This window comes from Arvicanthis niloticus, chromosome 2 (assembly GCF_011762505.2).
Source record: "Arvicanthis niloticus isolate mArvNil1 chromosome 2, mArvNil1.pat.X, whole genome shotgun sequence".
Taxonomy (NCBI): Eukaryota; Metazoa; Chordata; class Mammalia; order Rodentia; family Muridae; genus Arvicanthis; species Arvicanthis niloticus.
Genome location: NC_047659.1, coordinates 115,691,641 through 115,714,335, shown reverse-complemented (window position 1 = coordinate 115,714,335; position 22,695 = coordinate 115,691,641). Strand labels below are relative to the sequence as shown.

The window sequence follows — 22,695 nt, the reverse complement described above, 5'->3', positions numbered from 1 at the left end:
CATGTACATTTACACAACATCTTTGGGTACCCGATTATATTCTGACTCTAAAACAAATCACCGCTGCCGCCGCCACCACCACCAACAAAAAAGACAACTGAAGAATATTGCAAAACTTATTTTACACAGGATTATTGTACAGTATTACAATGTATTATGTGCAAAATTTCATTGAAAATCATTTACAAAAGGAAGTACAACACAGCATGTGCTGAGGGTTCTTGTACAACAAAAGCCAGGGGTACAAGGTACAGGCACCCCCAAATCAGATGCCTGCACATCCTTACACAAGATAGTAACATGGGTTTTTGTTTTTGTTTTGCAATGACCTGGATTACACTGATATATGACCCTTCTGGAATATATGTGTCCATAAATCATTTTATATAACATAAATCTAACTTCACCATACATCCATGTTTTCAGCTTGCTTTGCTCATATTTGTCATGTTAAGGTTGGAACCCAGCATGCTAGTTTGTGTCTGCCAGCCCTACCACTGAGCCATGCCCCCAAACATTGTCCATTCTTATAATAAAGAGGGACTTTTTTGTTTGTTTGTTTGTTTTTGGTGCATTCTCTTCCCATCAACATCTTATCAAACTCAACAAAACCCATATTATACATTAATTACTTGGTCTCTGCCTCCAAATAAATGGATGTCCTTAGTGTCGACTTACAAAATGGGTCATAGGGATCGTTATCCTTGATTTACTTTTCCTTATAGGGATTTTAAAAATTGTTTACCAAAGCAGACAGTATATGGAACAGATCTTTGTCAAAGCTCACTGCAGCACATATGTTACAGTACTGACTCCAATGTCCTCCGAAAGCCTGAACCTGCAGACTTCATTCCTCAGCCCCTCCTTAGAGTCTGTGTTTCTCTCTCTACCTCTCTCTACATTCATTTCTCTCCTAATTCCCAGCATCGATTGCTTCAAAACAAAAGACAACAAATGGTACACCAGCACTGAAAGTGAACAATGTAACAGTACACTCGATTTTTCAAAGGCAGCCTGTGGCCAGCGTCAGGGATTGCTTTAAGACAACCAGGAGTAGAAGTCTCTCTCCACAAATTTGCCGAAACATCCAGTTACAGAAGAGAGACATCTAAGAGGCGTCTAAAATGTGGTACTCTCATATCCAGCAAGAGATTTATCTTCAAATATTAAATGTTAAATCACATGCATACTTATAGAATATTTTAAAAGTTATAAAAATATTTTAAAAACCAATCCTGACAGTTTACCTGCAACTGCTATAAATTTTTCTATGAAATATATAAAAACACAGAGGCTCTTTGTAAAAAAAAAAAAAAAAAGTATAAGATGAAGGATGCACGAAAGAAGGGAAAGAGGGAAAGATGGAGCCATCCACAGAGCTGAGAGGGACCTGACACACTGCATCGGACAGTCTTGTCAACACCTGCTATCAAATCCAAGAGAAGAGTTTGTACCTTAAGTGTTTTCCTCAGCACATACACACATGTGTAAGTCAACCCTGAAGCTGGCTAAGGTAGCTAGTTAACCAGCCAGTGATCTCAGGACACCTGAACCATTAAATCCAATTCACCATTTCTGGAGGAGCGTCTTACTATTTCCCAAATCTCGGCTACCTCATCTGGGCAATGTATCTAAAGGATGCCCTTGGCCAAGTCAGCCTATGGATGGCTTAGTCACTGAACTGAGGGGTCCTTGAGGAGGTGGCTGTCTTCTAAGCTCAAACACGTGGCAGCCAGAAAGCTAGACTCTCAGCTCCCTTTTGGATGTATCAACAGGATGTATCCCATGTGTCCCCTATGAGGGAGTGAGGTCATCTCCATTCTGGAAAATCACACCGTAAGGATCACTCTTGATTCGCTTGTAGACAAAGTGGAAGATGTGAGGCTGAGGCCGGCTGTGCAGCTCGGCCTTGATCTTCTGAGGATAAGTGTCCTCTGCCAATTGCTGCCACGTCTCATCAACAAAGAGAAACAGGCTGTACTCTTTAGGGTCCTCCACCTTAAACTTCTCAGCACAGAGCTGACACACATCCTCTGTGGTGATATACGGTCTCACAAGGAGGGTCTTCCCAGTGCATCCGCTGTTGACCTCTTGGAAGGCAACTCGGAGGTAATTCTGCAAGTGGAAACAGATGTCAGAAGCAGGCACAGAAAAGCAAGCAGACGCCATTCAGAGGTAAGTGCAAGGCCGAACTGGCGAGCTGCTCAAGGCTCAGGCTTGTCCTGACGTTTAGTCAGACTAGCTCTTGCCAGGAAAGACTCTGGTCTGTATTTGGACAGTGGCAGAGACTATGGCGTGGACTAAGCAGCCACATGTTAACACATTGCAAAGGGAAACAACAGGAGGTCCTGCCAGTCCTGTTTTTCTCCTTTCTTATATCCATTGTAAACCCAGCTGCTGAAGAGATCCTAAGAATGTGAACCATATCCAAAGTTGGGATGGTTTTTTTTCCCCCAGCTTGAAAAATAACCCAAACAGCAGGAGAGTCTGGGGCGGCAGTTAGCAGGAAGGGATTTAAAACATCTAGACATACCAGCACCCATGATGATCGATTTGCGCCGTTCTAGGAAGCCTACCCAAAGACAATAATGATTGGTCAAACTGCTGAGGTCTGACCATTCTGCCCAAATGGTGATCTCATGCGGCATGACTTTACATAAGGCTCCCAGTGGCTCGGGATGAAATGTGGGAAGAATCAGGGAAGGGATGTTGATTCTGCAAGAAGGCTTTGGAGACGGAGCTGACTAAGCATAACGTGATGCTGCAGGAAGTAAAAGGAGCCGGGTTGCAGGCTTGGCATTAAGAAGGATGTAGGTGTCCTGAGAGGCAGTGAGCTTCTCAGGACCCCCTCTCCTTGCATACCCTATATAGCAGTAGCCCAATGCCTGCATGAGCTAAACAACTCACCATGTAGATCGTCTTGAACAACCTAAGCAGGTGTGTGTGTGTGTGTGTGTGTGTGTGTGTGTGTGTGTGTGTGTTGGGGAAGGTGGTGCACAGCATATGTTCTTCTTTTGTAGTTTGTGTGTCTGAAAGGAATTTCTGAGAAAATTGCAATCTTGGAGAAGAACATGCTGACCTTGCTTTTCAAGCAGGGGCTTGACTTTGAACCAAGGATTGCTTTCAGCGCATGGAGAAGTGGGAGAGAAAAGGCAAGGGAGGTGACTCTGGACAGGAAGGCAGATTCATCTTGCTGTTGCAGGTTCCTGCTAAGGGAACTTGCTGCGCAGCACTTGGAAATAAAACACAGCCGCGTTTTCGGCTTTCACAGAAGCCTTCAGATGATTTATCCAAAGAGAGCTGCAGATTGGATCATCATTGCACAGACAGGAGTAAATCCAGGGTTGCTGGGCCAGGCTGGGCCAGGCAAAGGCTCTGCCTTGCTAGCTTGCCTCCAGGAAGTTAACTCATAGGGAACCATACAGCCGCGGCCTGGAAACTTGAGAGGAGCCGGCTGTAGTATTCACTCGAAAACTGACCTGCTGCCCTAAAAGCTGGGCTGAGATTCCAGGGGATTCAGTTTAGAATTTGAAGGGGGGGAGAGGGGGGAGTGGTAGAAAGATACTTTGTTGCACGTCCACCACTTCCCAAAGGGCAATGGGGTTGGGGGATGGGAGTGGGGTTGCTGCAGGGTAAACACTGCTATTTCCTGAGGAAACTGGATATCCTTTGCCTTTGCCTGGGCTTTCTCCTTTGGACATTTTGTTGCGTGATTTTGTTGTTCTAACAGCAGCCAACTGTGAGCCAAACCTGTGTGTATATTTTATGTGGTGATAATTATATTTATCTTTATGTTGGTGCTAAAGTGAGTCACACACTGAGTAGAAACTGTATCTTGACCTTTTCTTTTCCTTTCCTTTCCTTTCCTTTCCTTTCCTTTCCTTTCCTCTTTCTTTCTTTCTTTCTTTCTTTCTTTCTTTCTTTCTTTCTTTCTTTCTTTCTTTCTTTCTTTTTCCTGTAAGTGTTAGGAATGGAACCCAGGGCATTGCAGAGGGTGGCTTAATTATTCCTTTTCCACAAGGTGATTCTGCCTGAGCCAGGGCCTCAGGCCCTGAGGTCATGGGCTGCCAGAGACAGCTCTACCTTCCCGGAAGACAGGGAAGCAGGGTTGGGATTTGGGTGTATACCTGAAAGTCATCAACGGAGGGGATAGTCCGGTTGGTGGTTCTCCGCTTGTGCCACTGCCTCAGGGTGTCCCTGGCTTCTGAGCTAAGCAGTCTCGCAGCCTGTTCTTCTTGGAAATTCTTTATTAGAGATAGGGCCCCATAGGCACTTGTCAAGTAATAGCCTCCTGGAAGGGCAGAAAGAACAAGTTCTCAAGAGTGTCACACTTGTGATGGCAGCGGAGATGTACAAGCGTTAATGTCATATTGTATACAGTTGTCTTTGTGTATCCTCGGGACAGAGTCTAGGGTCTGACCCCTGTATACTATGGATGCTTAACTCTTCATTAAAACAGTCACAACATTTGCATATAATCTATATAACCCTCCCACAAACCTTACATCATCACTAGATGACTTATAATAACCTGTAGAATAGAAATGCTACATAAAGAGTTTAGGGGAAAAAGGACAATAAAAAAGTTTGTATGTGTTCATTTCAATTTTTCCTAAATATTTATAGCTCATGGTTGGTTGAATTCTCAGGCACAGAGCTTTTAGCACGTGAAGTAGATGGTGATTTCTCCATCGCCTCCACAAAGGCACATATCCAACAGTGTATCACTCATCTTTCTACTCAAGCATTCATCTCACACACATTTATGGAGTGACCCAAGCCTGTGCCAGGGGCAGGGAATACCAGAGAGCTGACAGCATCTCTGTTTCCATACGTAATGAAAGAGATTTACATTTTAAATACAGTGGTGTCCCTCTGAGAGTACCATTAAAATTAATCTCTCCTGTCTGTGTGGAGTGCTGACAGACAAGAGACATTTTAAGACATCTATGTATTTTTTCTGGGTTTGTCTTAAAAATAAATCAGTTGCTCGCTGAAGAATTTGTAAATGTGCTTGAGCACCACTAGGGGGCGTTTTGAGGGTGTAGTAAGAATTCCTTGCAGGGTATGTATTTTGTATTTAAAGATATAATCCTCCCATAGAGACATAATTGTATCGTCGCTAGATGACTTAAAACACCATGTAGAATAGAAACACTACATAAAGAGTTTAGGGGAAATAGGACAAAATACCCATTAAAGTTCTACTATGTGTTCAAGAAGAGTTTAGGGGAAATAAGACAAAATACCCATTAAAGTTCTACTATGTGTTCAAGACAGAGTTGGGGAGAGGGAGATCATAGGAACTTGTTCCCCAGAACAGACACACATTAAAGAGAACAGTCATGACAACAACAATTGATTCATTCATAGAACAGAAGTTCGTTTCAGTTAAGTGAGAAAGAAGTATCACTTTCATGGCCAAAGCCTTTAATTGCTCACAGGGAGCCTTGCAGAACTCTCTCTGACCCATGTGCAGGATTGAAATGGTTTCACCTCTCAGGAGCATGGGTAGTGGGCCTGTGAACCCGCACTGAAGTTGAACTTGGCAAAGCAGCCTTGTTGTTGGCAGTCATTGATGAAGATTTTTTTCCCCTTTTTCTTTCTTTGTGGTGCTTTGGGGTGCATGCTAGCCAAGGGTTCTATCATTTCACCAGACCCGCAAGCCAAGGCAGGCCACATCAGGCTTTTTGTTTAGAGTTTTCCTGACCCCACCATCCATGAGTTAAGACCTCTACAGCAACCTCTGCTATGAATTATTAATCCTTAGTTAGTGTTTGCCCCAGGAATAAGTCACACATGACTCAGTGTAAAATGCTAGATCAAGTGTGTGAAAGCCACACAGGGGAGTTCGGGGCAATTTACACGGGTTACTAGAATCTAACAGACTGTAACCTGGTGTCAGCATTTAACTGTGGGCCCAGGAGCTACAACCCCTGTGGGGTGGTGAGGGGTTCCTCGGACTTTGAATTTGACTCCACAGCCCTGATGTGCTCAGCCCACTAAGGAGAAAACCTCACATGCTGGAAACACAGAATTGACCATACTTTGAAACATGTGGATACAATTAGAGGAAGGTTTTCAATTTCAGCAAAACTATAACCCACCATAAGCAAGAGCTCTGAGCTTGCAAGGGAATCTAAGGTGCCGGGCCTGTAAATGGCTGATGGCCTGCTTACACAGCAGAAAAGGCACGTGACTGTTGTAAAGGCAACCCAAGAGAGCTTTGGACAGGCCACAGAAAATACGGGTCTGTGACACACATGACTTCAGCTCTTCTAGATCCAAATCAGAAGAGCTGCAGTTCAATACCCAACAACTTAGTCTGGAACTGCAGGCAGCCTGCCTGGGCCATGCTCTCCCAAGAAAGACAGGCAAGCAGAGTGTCTGACACAATTCCTGCAGAGGAGCCCATGGGCTATTTACACATCGATGTATCCTCACAGGGATTCCTCCAGGTGAAGACAATCCTGCCCATCTATCACAACACAATGCTTATTTCTTCTCCTTTAAGAAGACAAGCTTGAAACCTGAGGCCTCACTCGGAGGCACTGCCAGGAAAGGGAGCAGGAAATGGTGGTCTCTGTCCTCAGACCACAAGACGTAAGCGTCTAAGTATACACTGTCTATAACAGAAGGGTGATTTTCTAAGGGAGACTGAGAAACTCTTTTCCCCAAAGCCTCAAGGGGTCTTCTTGCTACTAGAAACCACCAAAATAAGCCCCAAACCACAATAATCACATGGTGGGAAAAGGGGTGGCTCCACATAGGAGCTTAGAAATGTCTATCTCAGTGCCTGAACAAAGCCATACTCATTTTCTCTCCTGCCCAATCCCAGGAAGGGGAAAAGACACCCTGGGACTCATGGGCTGATAATGGAGTATCTGGGTCCCTGCATGAAATTTCATGGAGAGGATATGGCCGGGTGAGACATAGAGGCCTGAAGAGCTCACTTGTATCTGCCTCTGCTTGGGGACAGAATGGAGGGTACTTATCCCAAGTTGGCAGTGGCCAAAAAGGAATGGGGTGGGGATGTCTTAGGGACCAGGGAAAGCAAACAGGTCTTTGATAGGTAAAGCAAACCTGTAGATTCAGAAGAGGCCTGAGGACATTAGAGGGCATTCTGGAGATGACAATGTATTTAACACCTTCTGTGGGAGATTCCTAGGTGATGCAAACCCAGGGCATCCCGAGGGCAGGCAGACCTTTGTGCTCAAGCCCAGACAGAAACTCAACAGGAACAGAGAAAACATAGTTGCCCCCTCAGTTTCTATCTGGGTGCCCAAGGGACTCCTGAAAATATTTAAGAGATGGGCACACAGGCCTGGATTTGTCTCCTTCCAGAATGACCAGCTCACAGGAAAGTCCCAGTTCTTGCTGCCTTTCAAGGTTGTGAGCTACACAATCAAGCATCTGAAGGCTCTTCATGATACAACCTCTAAATGATGCAAAAAGAGAAAGGCTTTCCTCTTTAGGACACATGCAGGGTAAGACTGAAACAGAACACAAAGATAAATGGAAAGCAAACAAATGTTCAGATGTTTAAAACAACAATTCTCTCTTTTTTTTAAAAGGCCAGCTTTTCATTGGTTTTAATGACAACAATAGCAGGCTATTTTTCTATCAGCATAACTATTCTTTAATAAAAAGTTGGCAACTTTCTAAATAAAAGAATCATTATCTTTTTTTAAATGATATTTTAAGAGCAAGGGTTGCGGTTCAGTGATTGGCTACTTGCTTAGTACATGAGGCCCTAGGTTCAATCCCTAGTATTGAAACAAACAAACAAACAACAAACAAACACATACATACATACATACATACATACATACATACATACCAAAAAAGGGGAAAATATATTCTACTGAATGTTTAATTCTACTAAGTTACATTTTTATTGTCAGGCTTGGTTGCATTTTCTCCTTTTTTAATTTCAATTTTTCTGCAATGAATTACTATTACTACTGTAATTTAAAAAAAAAGTCACTATAGTGTTTGAGGGAATTTGTTTGGGGGAACAGGGTCTCATGTTGTCCAGGTTGGCCTCACACTCACTATTTAGTCAAGGAAAACCTTGAATTTCTGATTCTCCCAAGTGCTAGGATTAGAGGCATGTACCAAAAACACCCAGGCTAGTACATAGTTTTAAATTAAGAAAAACAAAACCAAAAAAACCCCAATTAGTCCTGCAGTTAACTAGTGAGATGTCAAGTGCCCCAGGAACTGGTTTCCTAGCCACAAGGTTAGGGGTCATAAAGATGCTTTGGAGTTAGACAGAGGTGGTATTGGACAGCACTCTGTGTGTACTCCCAGTCACACACGTGCCTGTGTGTGTGTGTGTGTGTGTGTGCACACGCATGCTCGAATAAAGGTAGACACCAGAGGACAATCTTTGGTATTATTATTATTTGAGACTGGATCTCTCATTGGCGTGAAGCTCACTGATCCGGCCCAGCTGGCTGGCCAGCATGTTTCCACCTCTCCAGGGTTGGGATTGCAATTTATGCCATCATGTGAGCTTTGTGATGTGCATGCTGGGGCCTGAACGCAGACCTGAAAGCATTTCACTGGCTGAGCTATTTCCCTCACCATGCTTTTTAAGACAGGTCTTTGCTGCGTAGCTCAGGCTGGTCTGGACACCTAAGTGTTCTGCTTCAACCGCCCAAGTGCTAAGGTGACAGTTGTAGACCACTGGGACAGCTTCAAAATGGCTAATTTTACATTCCATGAGTTTCATCTCAAATTTAAAATGTATAACCCCTGCCAACTGCCCTGCCTCTCCCCCAAAACCTAGCTGCCTAGTTCCTCTGACACATTCAGGAGTACATTACCTTCTCCATGCAGCAGTGATGGGTCGAGAAGCTCCATCATGTACTCGATTTCAGTGTCCAATTCAAGCATGTCACACTGAGCTATGACATAGGTCAGGACTGGCAAGAAGTCGTCCGCACCATACATCCTCCCTAGGATCAGGAAGAGAGGGCAAGGTGGGATATTTTTATCTATGTTTCTTTCTTTCACATCCTATTTGCTGCTTTTATTAGCTACCAGGAAGTCATGCTGGGGAAATGAGCTACTTATAACCAAGTGTGGGAGGGAGTTCCTGGAATCCTACCTACGTGGCCCTCAGCTCTACTCACTGCTTTCTGTGACCAGCCCTGGCTCACAGTCTCATAATGAATGTCTTGGAGACAGCTCAGATTTTCTTCCCATTTTTAAGATTTGTGTACTAGAACAGAGTGCTTTTAAGTGTTTTTAGGCAGTTATCAAAGCATGATATTAACCCTGAATGAAATATTTCCTTAGGCTAATTCTTTCTGGCTCACTGTCTTCTGTGCATATGTATCGCAAATGTAATGATAGACCAAACTTACACCAGGAAAAAAAGCTTCTTTCTGCTCAACATTCATTTTATTTGTTTGATTTATTTAAATCTGTGTTGATAATAGCAATTCAGTCCATTGATGATAGCACCTGATTAATAGTAATATAGAGGGAGAAGGAGGAGGAGGATGAAGAGGAATAGGAGGAAGGAGAAGGAGAAGGAGAAGGAGAAGGAGAAGGAGAAGGAGAAGGAGAAGGAGAAGGAGAAAGAAGAAGAAGAAGAAGAAGAAGAAGAAGAAGAAGAAGAAGAAGAAGAAGAAGAAGAAGAAGAAGAAAGTCCTTGTCTCTTAAGTAGTTTGCTTTCAATGGTGGTTTTTAAATGGGGTGACTTTGCCAACTGAGAGCACACTTGACACTATCTGAAAACAGTTTTCATGATCACAGCTGGAGGGTAAGGGTGCAGATGGTATCCAGGATGCTGCTAAGCTTCCCCACAGGAAGTGGGACAGCCCCATAATGAAGATGGTCATGTCTGAAACATCACCAGTATACAGATGGAGAGACAATGCTATCAGAACAATGAAATCCTGAGCAGGTATTTATTTTGGAACTGCTTATACATGATCTCATGAGCTACAGAGATATGGGCTTCAAATTTCAGAGGCCTTGTCTACAGGCTGGCAATAGCTCAAGGGCCATGTGTGTGTGTGTGTATGTGTATACACGCACATAGAAGCCAGGGGTTGACATTAGGTGGTGTTGTCTATTGCTCTCTTTTGTATTTATTGAGGCAGAGTCTCTTACTTGGAGCTCACCTATTTGGCTATTCTAGCTAGTCAGATTACCCTGGGGATCTCCTTTTCTCTGCTTCACAAGTGTGGGATTGCGGGTAAGATGGCACACACATCCACCCAGCATCTATGTGGATGCTGGAGATCTGAACTCTGGTCCTGAGGCTTGTCTGACAAGTGCTTTACTGGCTGAACCACCTGCCTGGTCCCAAGAGCGCAGAGGTTAAAATCCGCCTACAATGTAGGTGCACATGCATTCCTATCCACTCCGGCACTGGGTAACAGAGCCTATGTTTTCTCTCTATGGCTTTTCTACTACGGCAATTTCTGTCAAGAAAAAGGTTGGTCACCGCCCATGCTCTGAAGGCCTGGAACAGGGTGGGCTCAGTCACTACCCATGAATCATGGGTACTTCTGCATCTTTAGGAAAGAGCCAGGGGAATTCTGAGGACTTGTTTCCTACTTTGTAATTCTTTGATGACTTCCAATTTCTTTGCTTCAGCCTCATTCTTCCCAAGCACTCCAGATTTCTCATACGTTGTGCTGGAGATTATTAGCACAAACACACATGGGCCAGAGTGTGGCAAAAGTTCTCACTAATGTTCCCATTGCACTTGGAGTTCAGAATGAGTTGCCTTAACTCATTCTCACATTATGAAGGAGAGGGTCATATGTAAACAGATGTGGGAACTGCAGGGTTGAAGAGTAAGGTGGTCAAAATCCCTCAGGAAAGAAACTCATTTGCACAGGGAAGGTAACAAATTCATAAGCATGACACTGCACTAACTCTTTTTATTTAAACCAGCATTATAGACAACTCTTACTTTGTCCTTATCCACGTTCACTGACTGAGCTATTATGTTACTCAGTTGCATGAAACTCATTTGACAGATTCCATCAGTTGCATTTGTATTTCTATAGACTACTAGGTGAAATCTAGAGACTGAAGGGAGGGCATATTGGGGCTCAATGTGAAATCAGGACCCAGTGACAGGCTGCCTCACCTGAGTTGTTCTCCATGACAGTGTAGATGAGCTTACAGACCCGTAGCAAAAGCATGACTTTCTTTTCTGGCGAATACTTCTTCTGCATGGTCATGAATTTAAGCTTGATTTTCTCCAGCTCCATCAAGTCAGGGGTTGGGGCAAAGACCCCCAGCTCCTGAGGGTTCCTCTGCCGCACGAGTTGTAGGTTTTCCTTGAGTTGTTTCCAGGAGCCGTCAGCTGTGTGGAAGTCTTTCAGCATGGCCTCCACGTGGCCCTTGAGGGGCTTCAAGATGCATTTGTGCATGGCCTTCTCCAACACCACATCTGCCAAAGAAAAAGAAGCTACCGTGACCACAGTCTGAAGGAAGGATGATTACAACCGATGCTTTCTTGGGATACAGATCTGTCACTCTCCACAGTCTTCAGAGGAGAGGACAAACACGTGACCAGGACGGTTAACACCCGGCAGACTAGAGACAGAACCATCGTGACTCACGCAGCAGGTAAGGTGAGCTTGCCCTGATATCACTGTCTTTGCATATACTTAATAAAATAAGCAGGTTTATATTAATCTCCCTACATTTGAAAAAATATTTCAGAAGACCTTCTGATCTAGGTGTTCTACTGTTCTTTCCCGTTGATATGGTATCTGGTAGGATTTTCTTCCCTTAAAAAAAAAAATCACGTGGGTGTGCCTTCATGTATGTGTGTAAGAGTGGGCATATGCTGACAGGAACAGGGAGGTCAGAGGACAAGCTCGGGTGTCCACCCTCATCTCCTATCTTATTTGAAGCATGGTCTCTTCTTTGTTGTCCACTGATATGCATGCCAGGCTAGCTGGTCTGCAAGCTAAGGGGTTTTCTAATGGCAAGGGTGGGATTTTGGATCAGATTCTGAATCAAAACCCTCCTTTCATTTGCAACAGAGGACATCAGTAAAGCATCAGGTGGGATCTGAATACAGCTTTGGTAACTGAAGGGACCCACACACAGTGGGGTGCTCCCTCCCAGAACCCTCCAAATTAGGTACAAACTGTACCCAAACACTTATTTTCACAGAGGGTATCTTTAAAGCTGGCAAGAAAAGTAAAGTGGATGTTTCCTGGCAGAAGGCAGCAGCAAATGACCTTGCAGGTGTGACTTTTTTTTAGGAGGAAAAAAGGGGAGGTCTATGTTAGAATGGGCCAGGATGTAGTGGTATGTTTTGATTGGCATGTTAGGTGAACCATGAGGGCTTTGATTGCTGGACTTGAAGGCTTTGATAGCTAGACCTTGGTGATCAGCCTTAGGAATGAGTCTGGCATAAGAAAGTGTCCAAATAAGGGAATAGACCTTGGTGGCTGACTTTAAGGATGTAGTCTATGGTTTACAAGGGAGAGGGAAGTGGGAAGGGCAAGGCCTGCTATGCTCTGGTCTGCTAGAGCCGTCCAGTAACTGTGTAAACACAGCTTTAATATTTTCCCCCCACCCAAGTTTGATAACTATACTGAAGTTTGCAATAGATAGCTTTGTTTTTAGGAAACAACAAAATACTGTGGTAAAGGGGGCATAATGCCTGTGATGAAGTCTCTAATGGTTCAGAAACAAAGAAAGTACAGATGTGTGCATGTGCAATGTGTGGATAAACAGAAAGAAGAACAAAATGACAGTGGCAAAGGGCTAACACTGGGGACTTTGGGTGGAGGCCGGACGTTTCTTTGTATTATTTGTACAATTTTCCTCTAAGTCTGACCCTATTTCAAAATGAAAAGTTTAAACGTTTAAATTTCTATGGAGTTAGGAAAACCTTTAGGTGTGGGTGGAGTTAATTTTCCCTCCTTCGCATGGTCACCCAATAGCTCCCATTGTTGATACTCAGATGAACAGTAACACAAATCTGTGTCTCTAGGTTGAAGATAATTTGCATAATGATGAATTCTCTGCTTCTTCAGAGCCAACTAGTTCACCTCACATGCTCCAAATCTCACCATTCCACCTGACTGCTACCATGGTAACTGATATAACAACGATGTGGCCCCATTCCACAAATGTACGGATCTAGTCACTTCTAAGATTGGAAAGAATTGGGTTCTTTCTCTAGCTTCTGAAATTCTTGATATTGGGTCAGTTCATACTGGATTCAGATTCCTATCATTAGAAGTCTGGGGGCAGGGTGGGGAGTAATCTAAGCCAGGTGTGCAAATCACAAGAACAGCTTGACTGCGTCTCCGAAGTCAGTACTGAGTGTGGACGGTAATGCTGATCCTGTAGCAATCAGACTTCCTCAGCCTAGGTTTTCCTTTCTTCCTTCACTTCCACACTCTGTCTTTGTTTAAAGACATAGCACCACACAATTAAAGACAAAATTAGCAGCACAAGGGGTTAAAAGTAAGAAGAAAAGCAAGGGAACGCACTCACTTCATGGGAGACCTTCAACAGGTCACTTCATTTGCATTGGTTCTGTCAATGAACTTATCTGATGTCATAGCTTCTTTGACCTTACTTTGTACGATCATCCAAAAAAAAAAAAAAAAAAGTCAATAACAGCAATTGAATGCTTAGATGAGCTAAGCCCTAACCAAATACTTTACCTAATTATAACCCAATCCTTGCCATAGCTCCTTACTTTTGCATAACATTAATACTCAGAACAAGCATTTAGGCAGCGTTTCAAGGTAAATCATCTTTTTCCTCTCTCCTTTTTCAGTGTGCTAGGGAGCAAGCCCAGGACCTTGAGCAGAATAATAAGCATGTGTTCTTCCACGGGAGCAGCACCTTCCCACAGCCCCCAAGTAAGTGATCTCTTATTGTAAATTTCAAGTCACTTTGTAAGCACTGACCAGTTTGTCTACCTCACTCAAGGGTTCTGAAAGTGGCATTCATAAATACCCGTCACCTGCACCTTGGCAGAACGGGTCACCAAGGAAGTGGTTGGGTCATGCCAATCATGAATTAGGAATGCACATAAATGTCCATAGCAGGGCTATTCACGATTGCTCCAGATTGGAAAGAACCTAAAGCCTGGTCCAGCAGAATGGCTGCATGGGATGTATTCACACTGTGGTATATTACAATAGGACTCGGACAATGGGAAACATTGAGTCAGTGCGGAAGCACACAGCTCCACAGACAGCATGGGTGAAACTCCCAGATACCACACAGAGTGTGAAAGAGGCATATTAGGCAAACCTCCCACAGCCTTTCACCTCTATAAAGTCCAATGCATGGCTTGCCAATGGTTCAGAAGTCAGGTTGGCAGTTGCCCTCGGGTAGGAACCAACTGAGGGGCCATGGGGCCACTTTGGTATATGTGAGGACGATGGAGAAGCTTTGCCTATTTGAGTGTCCATATATGAGACCCAATGCTGAAGACTAGTGCACTTTATGTATCCAAGTACACATATGGACAGGGACTCTCAGAGCAACATGTAACTTCAGAATGAGCCTGGTCACCTCTGTGAATGAGTGTTATACAAACTATCTCCAAATGGCTCTGGGCTGTTCTTGGAGGGTGAAGACAATGGCGGGTTCATTCCCAGCAAACTGATCAGGCTCCCTCTCCCATTTAATCCATGTGGCCAGGGACCAGTGCTGTGCGTAGTGTAGTGCAGCTATAGGAATTTGTTAGAAGTAGCTCGTTACCTTAAAAACCCAAAAGTTAAAAAAAAAAAAATTCCTGGTGTTGAAATGGATGGGAAATCTGAATCTACCCTCTGATTTCACTTGATTCTAGCGAGTAGCCCAGGCTGTCCTGGGAGTTGTTACTGTATAGACCGAGCTAGCTTCAACCTCACAGCAATCTTCTTCCCTTAGCTTCTGTGGTTGGCTGACTCTTCACTGATTTTAGAAGTCACTCAAGGGGTGGAAAGCTTATAAGAGCTAGAGGACCAGGACATTTGCCTAGAGATAATGTCTTCTTTAAAAAGAGAGAAGAAGAAGAACAAGGAGGAGGAAGAGGAGGAAGAGGAGGAGGAAGAGGAGAAGGAGAAGGAGACGTTTTGAGTAGGGAAGAAAGGGTAGATCTTGACTTGAAGGAAATTCTTAAAGGATTAACAATAATAATATATTTAAAAAGATGTCACTCAGCTATTCAGGAAAGAAATACGCCTCTATTAGCTTCACCATGGATAACATGACTGAAATGTGGTCACTATGGTGCAACTATTTACTTTGTTTTCAGGAATCTGAATTTGTCTAGGAATTTCTCCGAAATGCGTCTAGCTCAAACCAGTTGAAACCAGTGACTCACTGCCTGAGCATGCCAGGTGTTTGATGGGTGAGCATTTGCTACAAAGGGTTGAATACTCCACTCCCAGAATAGCTGCTGTTTTCTGTGCAGGTGGCCAACTGCTTCATTTTCCTTGTCTGTAAACACCTCTCTCCACACCTTTGAGCACCTTATCCATAAACACCCCCCCACACACACACACACTTTCTATCCTCAAGAAGGTGGATTTAAGACTTGGGACTTTCCATCTCCTCATATCTGGCAACCCTGTGAACACACTCTTTTGCCAAACACAGTGGCTTCAGACATATGTGATGGTCAGTGATAGTATTAGCGATTTCTCTAAAGTTGTTTTTGTTTGCTTGTTTGTTTGTTCATTCTTTTTAAAGACCACACTTTAAAATTAAGACTGATCTCTTCACTTCTTTTTAGGACTGTGCTCTTACCTTCTACCCCTACCAAACCCTTAAAAAGAGTGTGGAGGGTTTGAAATAAAAGGAAGGACCAGCGACCCCACCGAGTGAACCCATTGCTTCTCTCCAGCAAGAAACCAAAGTTTCTGCTTTTAAGCAAGAGAGCAAAATCATTTGAGGAACATAAGAAACGAGACCTCTCAGACATTTTGCCTAGCCCAGACAAAAGCCAAACCAAAACAGTGGCGGTGCTCACAGCTCTCGTAGATTTCCAACTTGTCCCTTTCTGCTGTTTTCCATCGTCTCTGGGTGCTTTAATTTCCACAGGAGAATCTCAGATCTTTCCTACTAGAGAACAGCAACACTATTCTAGACACTGTTTGTTCACAGACTCCTCAAATCCCCAAACAAACCCTGTCTGAGGACTAAGACAGAATCACTTCACAGAGGAAGAAATCATGTCACCAGCAAGCAAGAGGGAGAGCCAGGATTGCAACCCGGAATACCTGCTTCAAGGGGTCTCGATGGTAAGTTGGCTGCAGCTGCACTCCATCAACAGAAAGCATGTGTAACAGAAGAGTACAAACGTCATTAATGAAAGAGGAACAGCCAACTACCCTTTGCTGCTCAGTTTTTCTGCCTTTTTGGTAATAAAAAAACACTAGAACAGCTGGGCTTGGTGGTTCATGCCTTTACAATCCCAGCACTTGGGAAGCAAAGACTGGTTGTTCTCTGTGACTTTGAAGCCAATCTGCTCTACATAGAGAGTTCTAGGACAGCCAGGGCTAGAGAAATCCTGTTGAAAAGAAAGAACGAACTAAAGAATGGTCTGAACTGGAATATTTTGGATCTTAGAAACTATATATTAGCTGCACCCTCTGAATGACACAAACTGGAAACAAGGTTTGTGAAACACGGGTCTTATCAGCTGGTCCCATAGATTATCCCTAAGTGGGAAGGGGCAAAGACTATGTTGGTTCTCCTAATGTAGTAATTGATTTAAAAATGTTCTATGTATTGGCCTCTAGGCAACAATTGAGTGACTCTTCTATGAAGAGACAGAGACAGGACACTTGGGAGAAGACAGCAGGGGGATCAGAATTTCAAGGCCAGCTTCAGCTATGTAGCAATCTAATGGCCAACCTGGGCTCCATGAGACTTTGTTTCAAAACAAACAATTAGAGGGGAAAAAAGAGTCTTCCCCTTTTCCATCTGTGTGAGCTACAGGATATATTCAGAGGGTAGAGACAGCAGAAGAAACACCATCTGCTCCTAAAACACACTGGCTTCGCTTGTGAGCTTTCTGCTTCCCCACTGCTGGCCAGGCAGCCATGAGAACCCTAGAGGAAAGGGTAAAATCCAATGAAGGCTGCCTTAGAAGGAGCACTGGAGGCCATTACACGCAGCAGTCAGTCCAGCTCCACCTTCTTCAGTGGCCATGACGAACTGACTTTACGTTTTTACAGTTACCATCCAGACTCTTCAGAATGTTCAGAATGGTTCATGCAATGTCATACAGGAACAATTAGACTGAGCTTGACTGAGCTGGAGACTATTTAAATGATACAAAATGGCGATTGATATCCTTCAAGGGATTCTAACAGTAATTCCATTAAACAAATACCAAGGGTTGGGAGTTCTTAGTTACTTTTCTGGCCATAGTAACAGAATACCTGACAGAAAAAAAATCTTCAGGGAGGAAGGGTTTACTTTGGTTCACAGTTTGAGGGCACACAGTCCACCATGGTGAATGAGTTGGTTCTATCTCTGTCAGTGGGAACTCAGTGTCTACTTGCTTATTATCTGGGCAGACCAAGAAGCAGAGAGAATAGGAGCAGAAGTAGGGTTAGACTATAACCCTTAAAGGCCTTTTTCTCAGTAATAAAATACTGAGGAAAGCTACTTGACAAAGATAATAGGAAATTGGCTTGTACAGCTTCTTAGTTGACTCTCAGCCTAGCATTCTGGTTATTTAAAAATGATCTAAGTGTCAGAACTAGGAACTAACACTTGATAGTAATACAAGGTGCTTTTGTAGGAATGTTGAGTTGTTGAATTTAATCGTTCACAGTTCTAACATACAATTGGCCATTGTTTGCGTAGTTCCTGTTTTAAGATTACCCGTGAACCCTCAATTTTAGCCCTGTCAAGCAAAAACTAGGTTATTCTCAGGTGGGGCCTGAAGTTTAGAAGCTAAATGACTGTCCAAGGAAGGGGTTGGTGGGGGGGGGGGGTGAGGCATAAAGTATGCTACTCCTTCCCCAGGATCTGGACAGATGCATTATGGACCTTTCAGTATGCAAAAAGTTGGCAGCGAGTTGACATGTCTTTTTCTCATGCACTGACACACATTGCTTTGGTGGGACTGTTATAGAGAGGATTGGAGCCCGAGTGAAGGCTAGTGCGGTTTGAGCATTTGCGTGGCTTTCAACAGCCCAGACCAAAATGGGCACAGAATCCCTGGCTGGCTTAGCTTAAGGTCTCCCAGAAGCTGAACCTGAGACAAGGGTTTGAGTATGGTTGGCCAGCATAGGAGATGGTCCCAGAAAGGAAAGAAGAATAGCCAATAGGAGGCTCTGTAACAACTGAGGGCAACTAGAACTTGACCTAGCTGGTGATTCTAAGATACTGTGCTGACCTGACCGTGCCTTGGAAGTGCTGCTAGCCCTAGCGCCTAGAGGGTAGAGTGGGAGTTGATTTCTCAGCCATCCCCACCAACCTGGAAAAACACTGTAGTGGGATGAGAAAGTCTGAAGCCAGATGTCTTGGGTGCTGGCCACTGGACATCACACAGGCAACTGTCACAAGGCGGGGTACAGCAATGTACACCACACCTTGTTACATGGAAAGAAAAGGCAGCAAGCAGGTGCTGTGACCAGAACGTGCACATACAGGTGGATCAGCCGCTAAGCAGAGACTTCCAACCCAGGAGTCTGGCCTCAGCTTTTCCAGTGACCCAGCCCGCACTCCTGCCTTTCAGCAGAGAAGTTTCCCTCAGCAGAATGTGCAGCCAAGGGAATCAGAAGGTTGTTTACTGAGGTTACCTTACTTAGGCATAAAGTATACATGTCCACTTTTTAAATTGTGACCTTGAGGGAGGATGGCCTACCCCTGGTTCTGTTCTCTCATTTGCTATCAGGCTTCCTCCAGCTTCACAATGGAACTGCTGAGAGGACTTGGTGAGGTCCCACACCATGAGTAGCCAATCTGCATTGGATACCTACTAAGGATGCTAAACTCACTACTTCCCTTGGAACAGGTGACGCCTCTGAAGAGACTCCAGGTCTATGGATTCAGGTCAGGGTTTTTATTTTGCATTTTAATATTAATTGTGGTTTGATTAAGAACCCTCTGCTTTCCTGGTTACCACCTTCCCTTGCTCAGGTACTCATACCTGTTAGCTCCTCCCCTCTGCTAAAAAAAATTGAGGGTCTGAGGCTTTCTAGCTTTTCTGTGCTTCAGTTCATCTAGTGTTTAATCACAGCCTCATTCTATGCCTGTCTAACAGCGTGGAAAGCAAAGAGAGTTGGATAGCTTGGGTGGTCATGTATCCATCCCAGCAGGGGAAGTAGTACGAGGAAAAGAATCCTAGCCCCACTTGAGATGAGAAAACATAGCACAGGGCAGAGGCTACAAGGATACCCAAGCCTTCCACTGAGTGTGGGTCAAAGGGCAGGGTCAACCCATCATTAGTGCAGGTTTGGGTGAGGTGACTGGAGAAGCCCAGATGACATCGCTGTGCCTACTCCATTCTGTCTACTCTAGGACCTGACAGGACCTGTCTCTGCTTCTGTACATTCTCACAAGCTCCTCTTGGGTCTGCTCTAGTTTTTCGCAGCATGGATTCCAATGACGCTTTCCATTTGCCCACTCTCTCATTGCTTCCCCTGCAACAGCCTCACCCCTCAGTGTTCTTTGTGGCTGCTTCCAAGACATTGGGAAAGTTAGATTTTTCTCCTTGATAGGAACTCTTCTGAAGATCTCACCTGGGGGAAATATCACTGGAACTGACTCAGCATAGATCTTTCAGGTAACATATATCCCAAGCCTGAAACAGAAAATCCTTCCTTTGGGTACCGACATGAAGATGATGTGTTTCTTTACTCCTGAAGATCATCGATACCTACTGGTGATAACATCATTGCCAGGTGTGGGACAGTCTCCCTTGCAGCTCTGCTGGGATGTCTTGGAACATATGGTTGCCATAGGCACGTCATCCACACGCACTTCTACTCATCAACAATAGTGCTTTATACCAGCCCAGCAAAGAAGGTATCAATATACAGAGGGCAAGTACTGACATTGTGATTCACTTAGATTTTTTATTTTTAATTACATGTATGCATGTGTATCTGTGTATGGGTATATGAACATAAGTGCAGATACCCCAGGAGGCCAGCAGAGGGCATCAGATCTCTAACAGGAGGTGGTAAACTACCTAAGATGAGTTCTGGGAGCTGAACTTGAGTTCACTGAAGGAGTAGTGGATACAATTAATCACTTTCCCAAGCCTTTCACTTTAGGTTTTGCCTATTTGGTAAGTTTCAGTGAAGGCCACCATGAAAACAAATGGGTTTGATTTAAGTAGCATCTCACATAAGAAATCTCTAGGGCTGATTTTAGTGCCTTCAGATCAGTAAAAACCAAGGCTTAGAAGAAGGGGAAGTGAGCCTGTCCTCTGCTCAGACGCTGAGCTTGTGAAGCCGGGCTGGAGGTCAGACCTGCAGACCACTAAAGCCTCAGCCTGTGCACTACCGACTTTGCTGACATCGCCAATTGGAATTATTCTTTTTGTGAGTAGTGTAGTGGAAAAGCAAACTGTAATTCTTCTAGTCAATCAGTGTGGTAACTTAGGGCCCCTGACTCACACTCCTCAGTTCTGGCACAAACTCCTCTTTTCCCTGGGGTTTCTTGCCCAAGAAGCAGAACTGTCTAGCACAGCAGTCTAGCACAGACACGCCTTGCTCTGTAATACAATCCATACTTTGAACCTCTGAGCAAGGGCTTTGGGAATGGCAGAGTTGGAGGCTTCTTGGGTGGAATATCATGGAGTGGGTGACTCATGCTCAGAGATTCTTCTCAGCTACAGGGTGGCGAGTCTTCTTGTGGCTGCTATAACACAACAGACCAAATTTTGATGCTCTAAAGTAAGAAAGAAGCTGGACCTGGTAGTGCGCGCCTATAATCCCAGCTACTTGGGAGGCTGAGACAAGAGGATCACAAGTCAGGGCCATTCTAGGCTGCAGAGTAAATTCAAGGCCAGTCTAGGCAACTTATTAAGACTCTATCACAAAATAAAAAAAAAGAAAAATGAGGGCTTATGTTTGCCTACTATGTGCCAGGCTCTAAATTCAATCATCAGTACTGAGGCAGGGTATAATAATTATTTAGCATTTAAATTAATTTTCTTTCTTTCTTTCTTTTTTTTTTCTTTTTTTTTTTTTTTGGTTTTTTTTTTTTTTTTTTTTTTTTTTTTTTTTGGTTTTTTCGAGACAGGGTTTCTCTGTGTAGCCCTGGCTATCCTGGAACTCACTCTGTAGACTAGGCTGGCCTCGAACTCAGAAATCCGCCTGCCTCTGCCTCCCAAGTGCTGGGATTAAAGGCGTGTGCCACCACCGCCCAGCTCTAAATTAATTTTCTTTTCTTTTCTTTTTTTTTTAAATTTGACTATCTTTTTTTTTTTGTTTTGTTTTGTTTTTCGAGACAGGGTTTCTCTGTATAGCCTTGGCTGTCCTGGAACTCACTCTGTAGACCAGGCTGTCCTCAAACTCAGAAATCCACCTGCCTCTGCCTCCCAAGTGCTGGGATTAAAGGCGTAAATTAATTTTCAATAATAATATAGGTACTCTTCAAATTCTAGAAGTGGCTATTCTTTCTCCCATTACTGTACTAATTCTTTTTTTTTAGATTTATTTATTTTATTTTTATATGAGTACACTGTCACTGTCTTCAGACACCCCAGAAAAGGGCATTGAATCCCATTACAGATGGTTGTAAGCCACCATGTGGTTGCTGGACATTGAACGCAGGACCTCTGGAAGAGCAGTCAGTGCTCTTAGTCGCTGAGCCATCTCTCCAGCCCTACTGTACTAATTCTTAACTCTAAGACACTTGATCTGTTCAGGTGATGGAGTCACAAGTACTAGATTAACAGTCAGAAGATACAAGGTTTTAATCTTAGTTTGGCATTAGCATCTCTCTGGCCACATGACTCAGAATGGCTTTTTAAAAAGCAAATAATTTAAGGTCTTAAATCACATTGTGAATTTATGATAATTACGTTAGACACTGGAACTTGTGCCTGACTTGAACACTCATTAAAAATAGCACCAAATCTTCAGGACTTGAGAGGCAGAAGCAGAGGCTGAGGTGAAAGCTACAAGTTTAAAGCCAGCCTGGTCTATACAGTGAGTTCTAACCTGGTCTACCTAGTGAGCTCCAGACTGTATATATAGCGAGTTCCAGCCTAGATTACATAGCAAATTCCAAGCCAATGGAGACTCCCCCAAACACAGCCAAAACAAAAATGGAATCCCTAAATAAAACAAAACAAACACATTAAAAACAAAACACAATGGCTTCACTCAAACCAACACACAACAACCCAAAACAATACAAAACCAAAGCAAAAACCTTTACCACAATCTGAACCAAAGCAGCAGTGGTTGCTTAACTTGGAAAAATGACATGTGACCTCCCCTTTTTAGAGGTGGGGTTTCTCACTAGGTTGCCTAGATCAGCATCTGACCCCTGGGCTAAAGTAATCCTCCTGCTTCAACCTCTTGATGAGTTGGGGCTGTAGGCGTGCACCCCTGCACCAGGCTCTCAATGTTCTTTCTTTATGCGTTCTTCATTCTGCGGTGTTCAACCACATGTCAGTACTGTTTCTCCAGGGAAACCAACAAACAACAACAAAGATTAAAAACCAAAACCAAAACCACCCTTGAATACACAAATCAATGTGCTCTTTGACAA

The 22,695-nt window shown here is 43.8% G+C and overlaps 1 protein-coding gene and 1 long non-coding RNA gene across 10 annotated transcripts in view; one reads left to right on the top strand and one right to left on the bottom strand.

The window, feature by feature from the left end:
- Window positions 1-103: 103 nt before the first annotated feature.
- Rin2 (Ras and Rab interactor 2) overlaps window positions 104-22,695 on the bottom strand; it is a 201,180-nt gene continuing 178,588 nt past the window's right edge. For all 8 annotated transcript variants that reach the window (XM_076929902.1, XM_034495200.2, XM_076929903.1 and 5 more), the window contains 4 exons: window positions 11,120-11,425; window positions 8,832-8,963; window positions 4,128-4,291; window positions 104-2,115 (listed from right to left, as the gene is read on the bottom strand). In XM_076929902.1, coding sequence (XP_076786017.1) covers window positions 1,795-2,115; window positions 4,128-4,291; window positions 8,832-8,963; window positions 11,120-11,425 — 923 coding nt within the window. In that variant the 3' untranslated portion in view covers window positions 104-1,794. The remainder of the gene's footprint in view (window positions 2,116-4,127; window positions 4,292-8,831; window positions 8,964-11,119; window positions 11,426-22,695) is intronic.
- Window positions 2,044-13,868, top strand: LOC143441457 (uncharacterized). Of its 2 annotated transcripts, none has more exons than XR_013108859.1 (4): window positions 2,044-2,175; window positions 11,503-11,604; window positions 12,989-13,090; window positions 13,787-13,868. It is a non-coding gene; the product is annotated as an uncharacterized LOC143441457 (long non-coding RNA). The 2 variants fall into 2 exon arrangements; XR_013108858.1 differs by having other exon boundaries at window positions 11,503-11,609; window positions 12,989-13,129.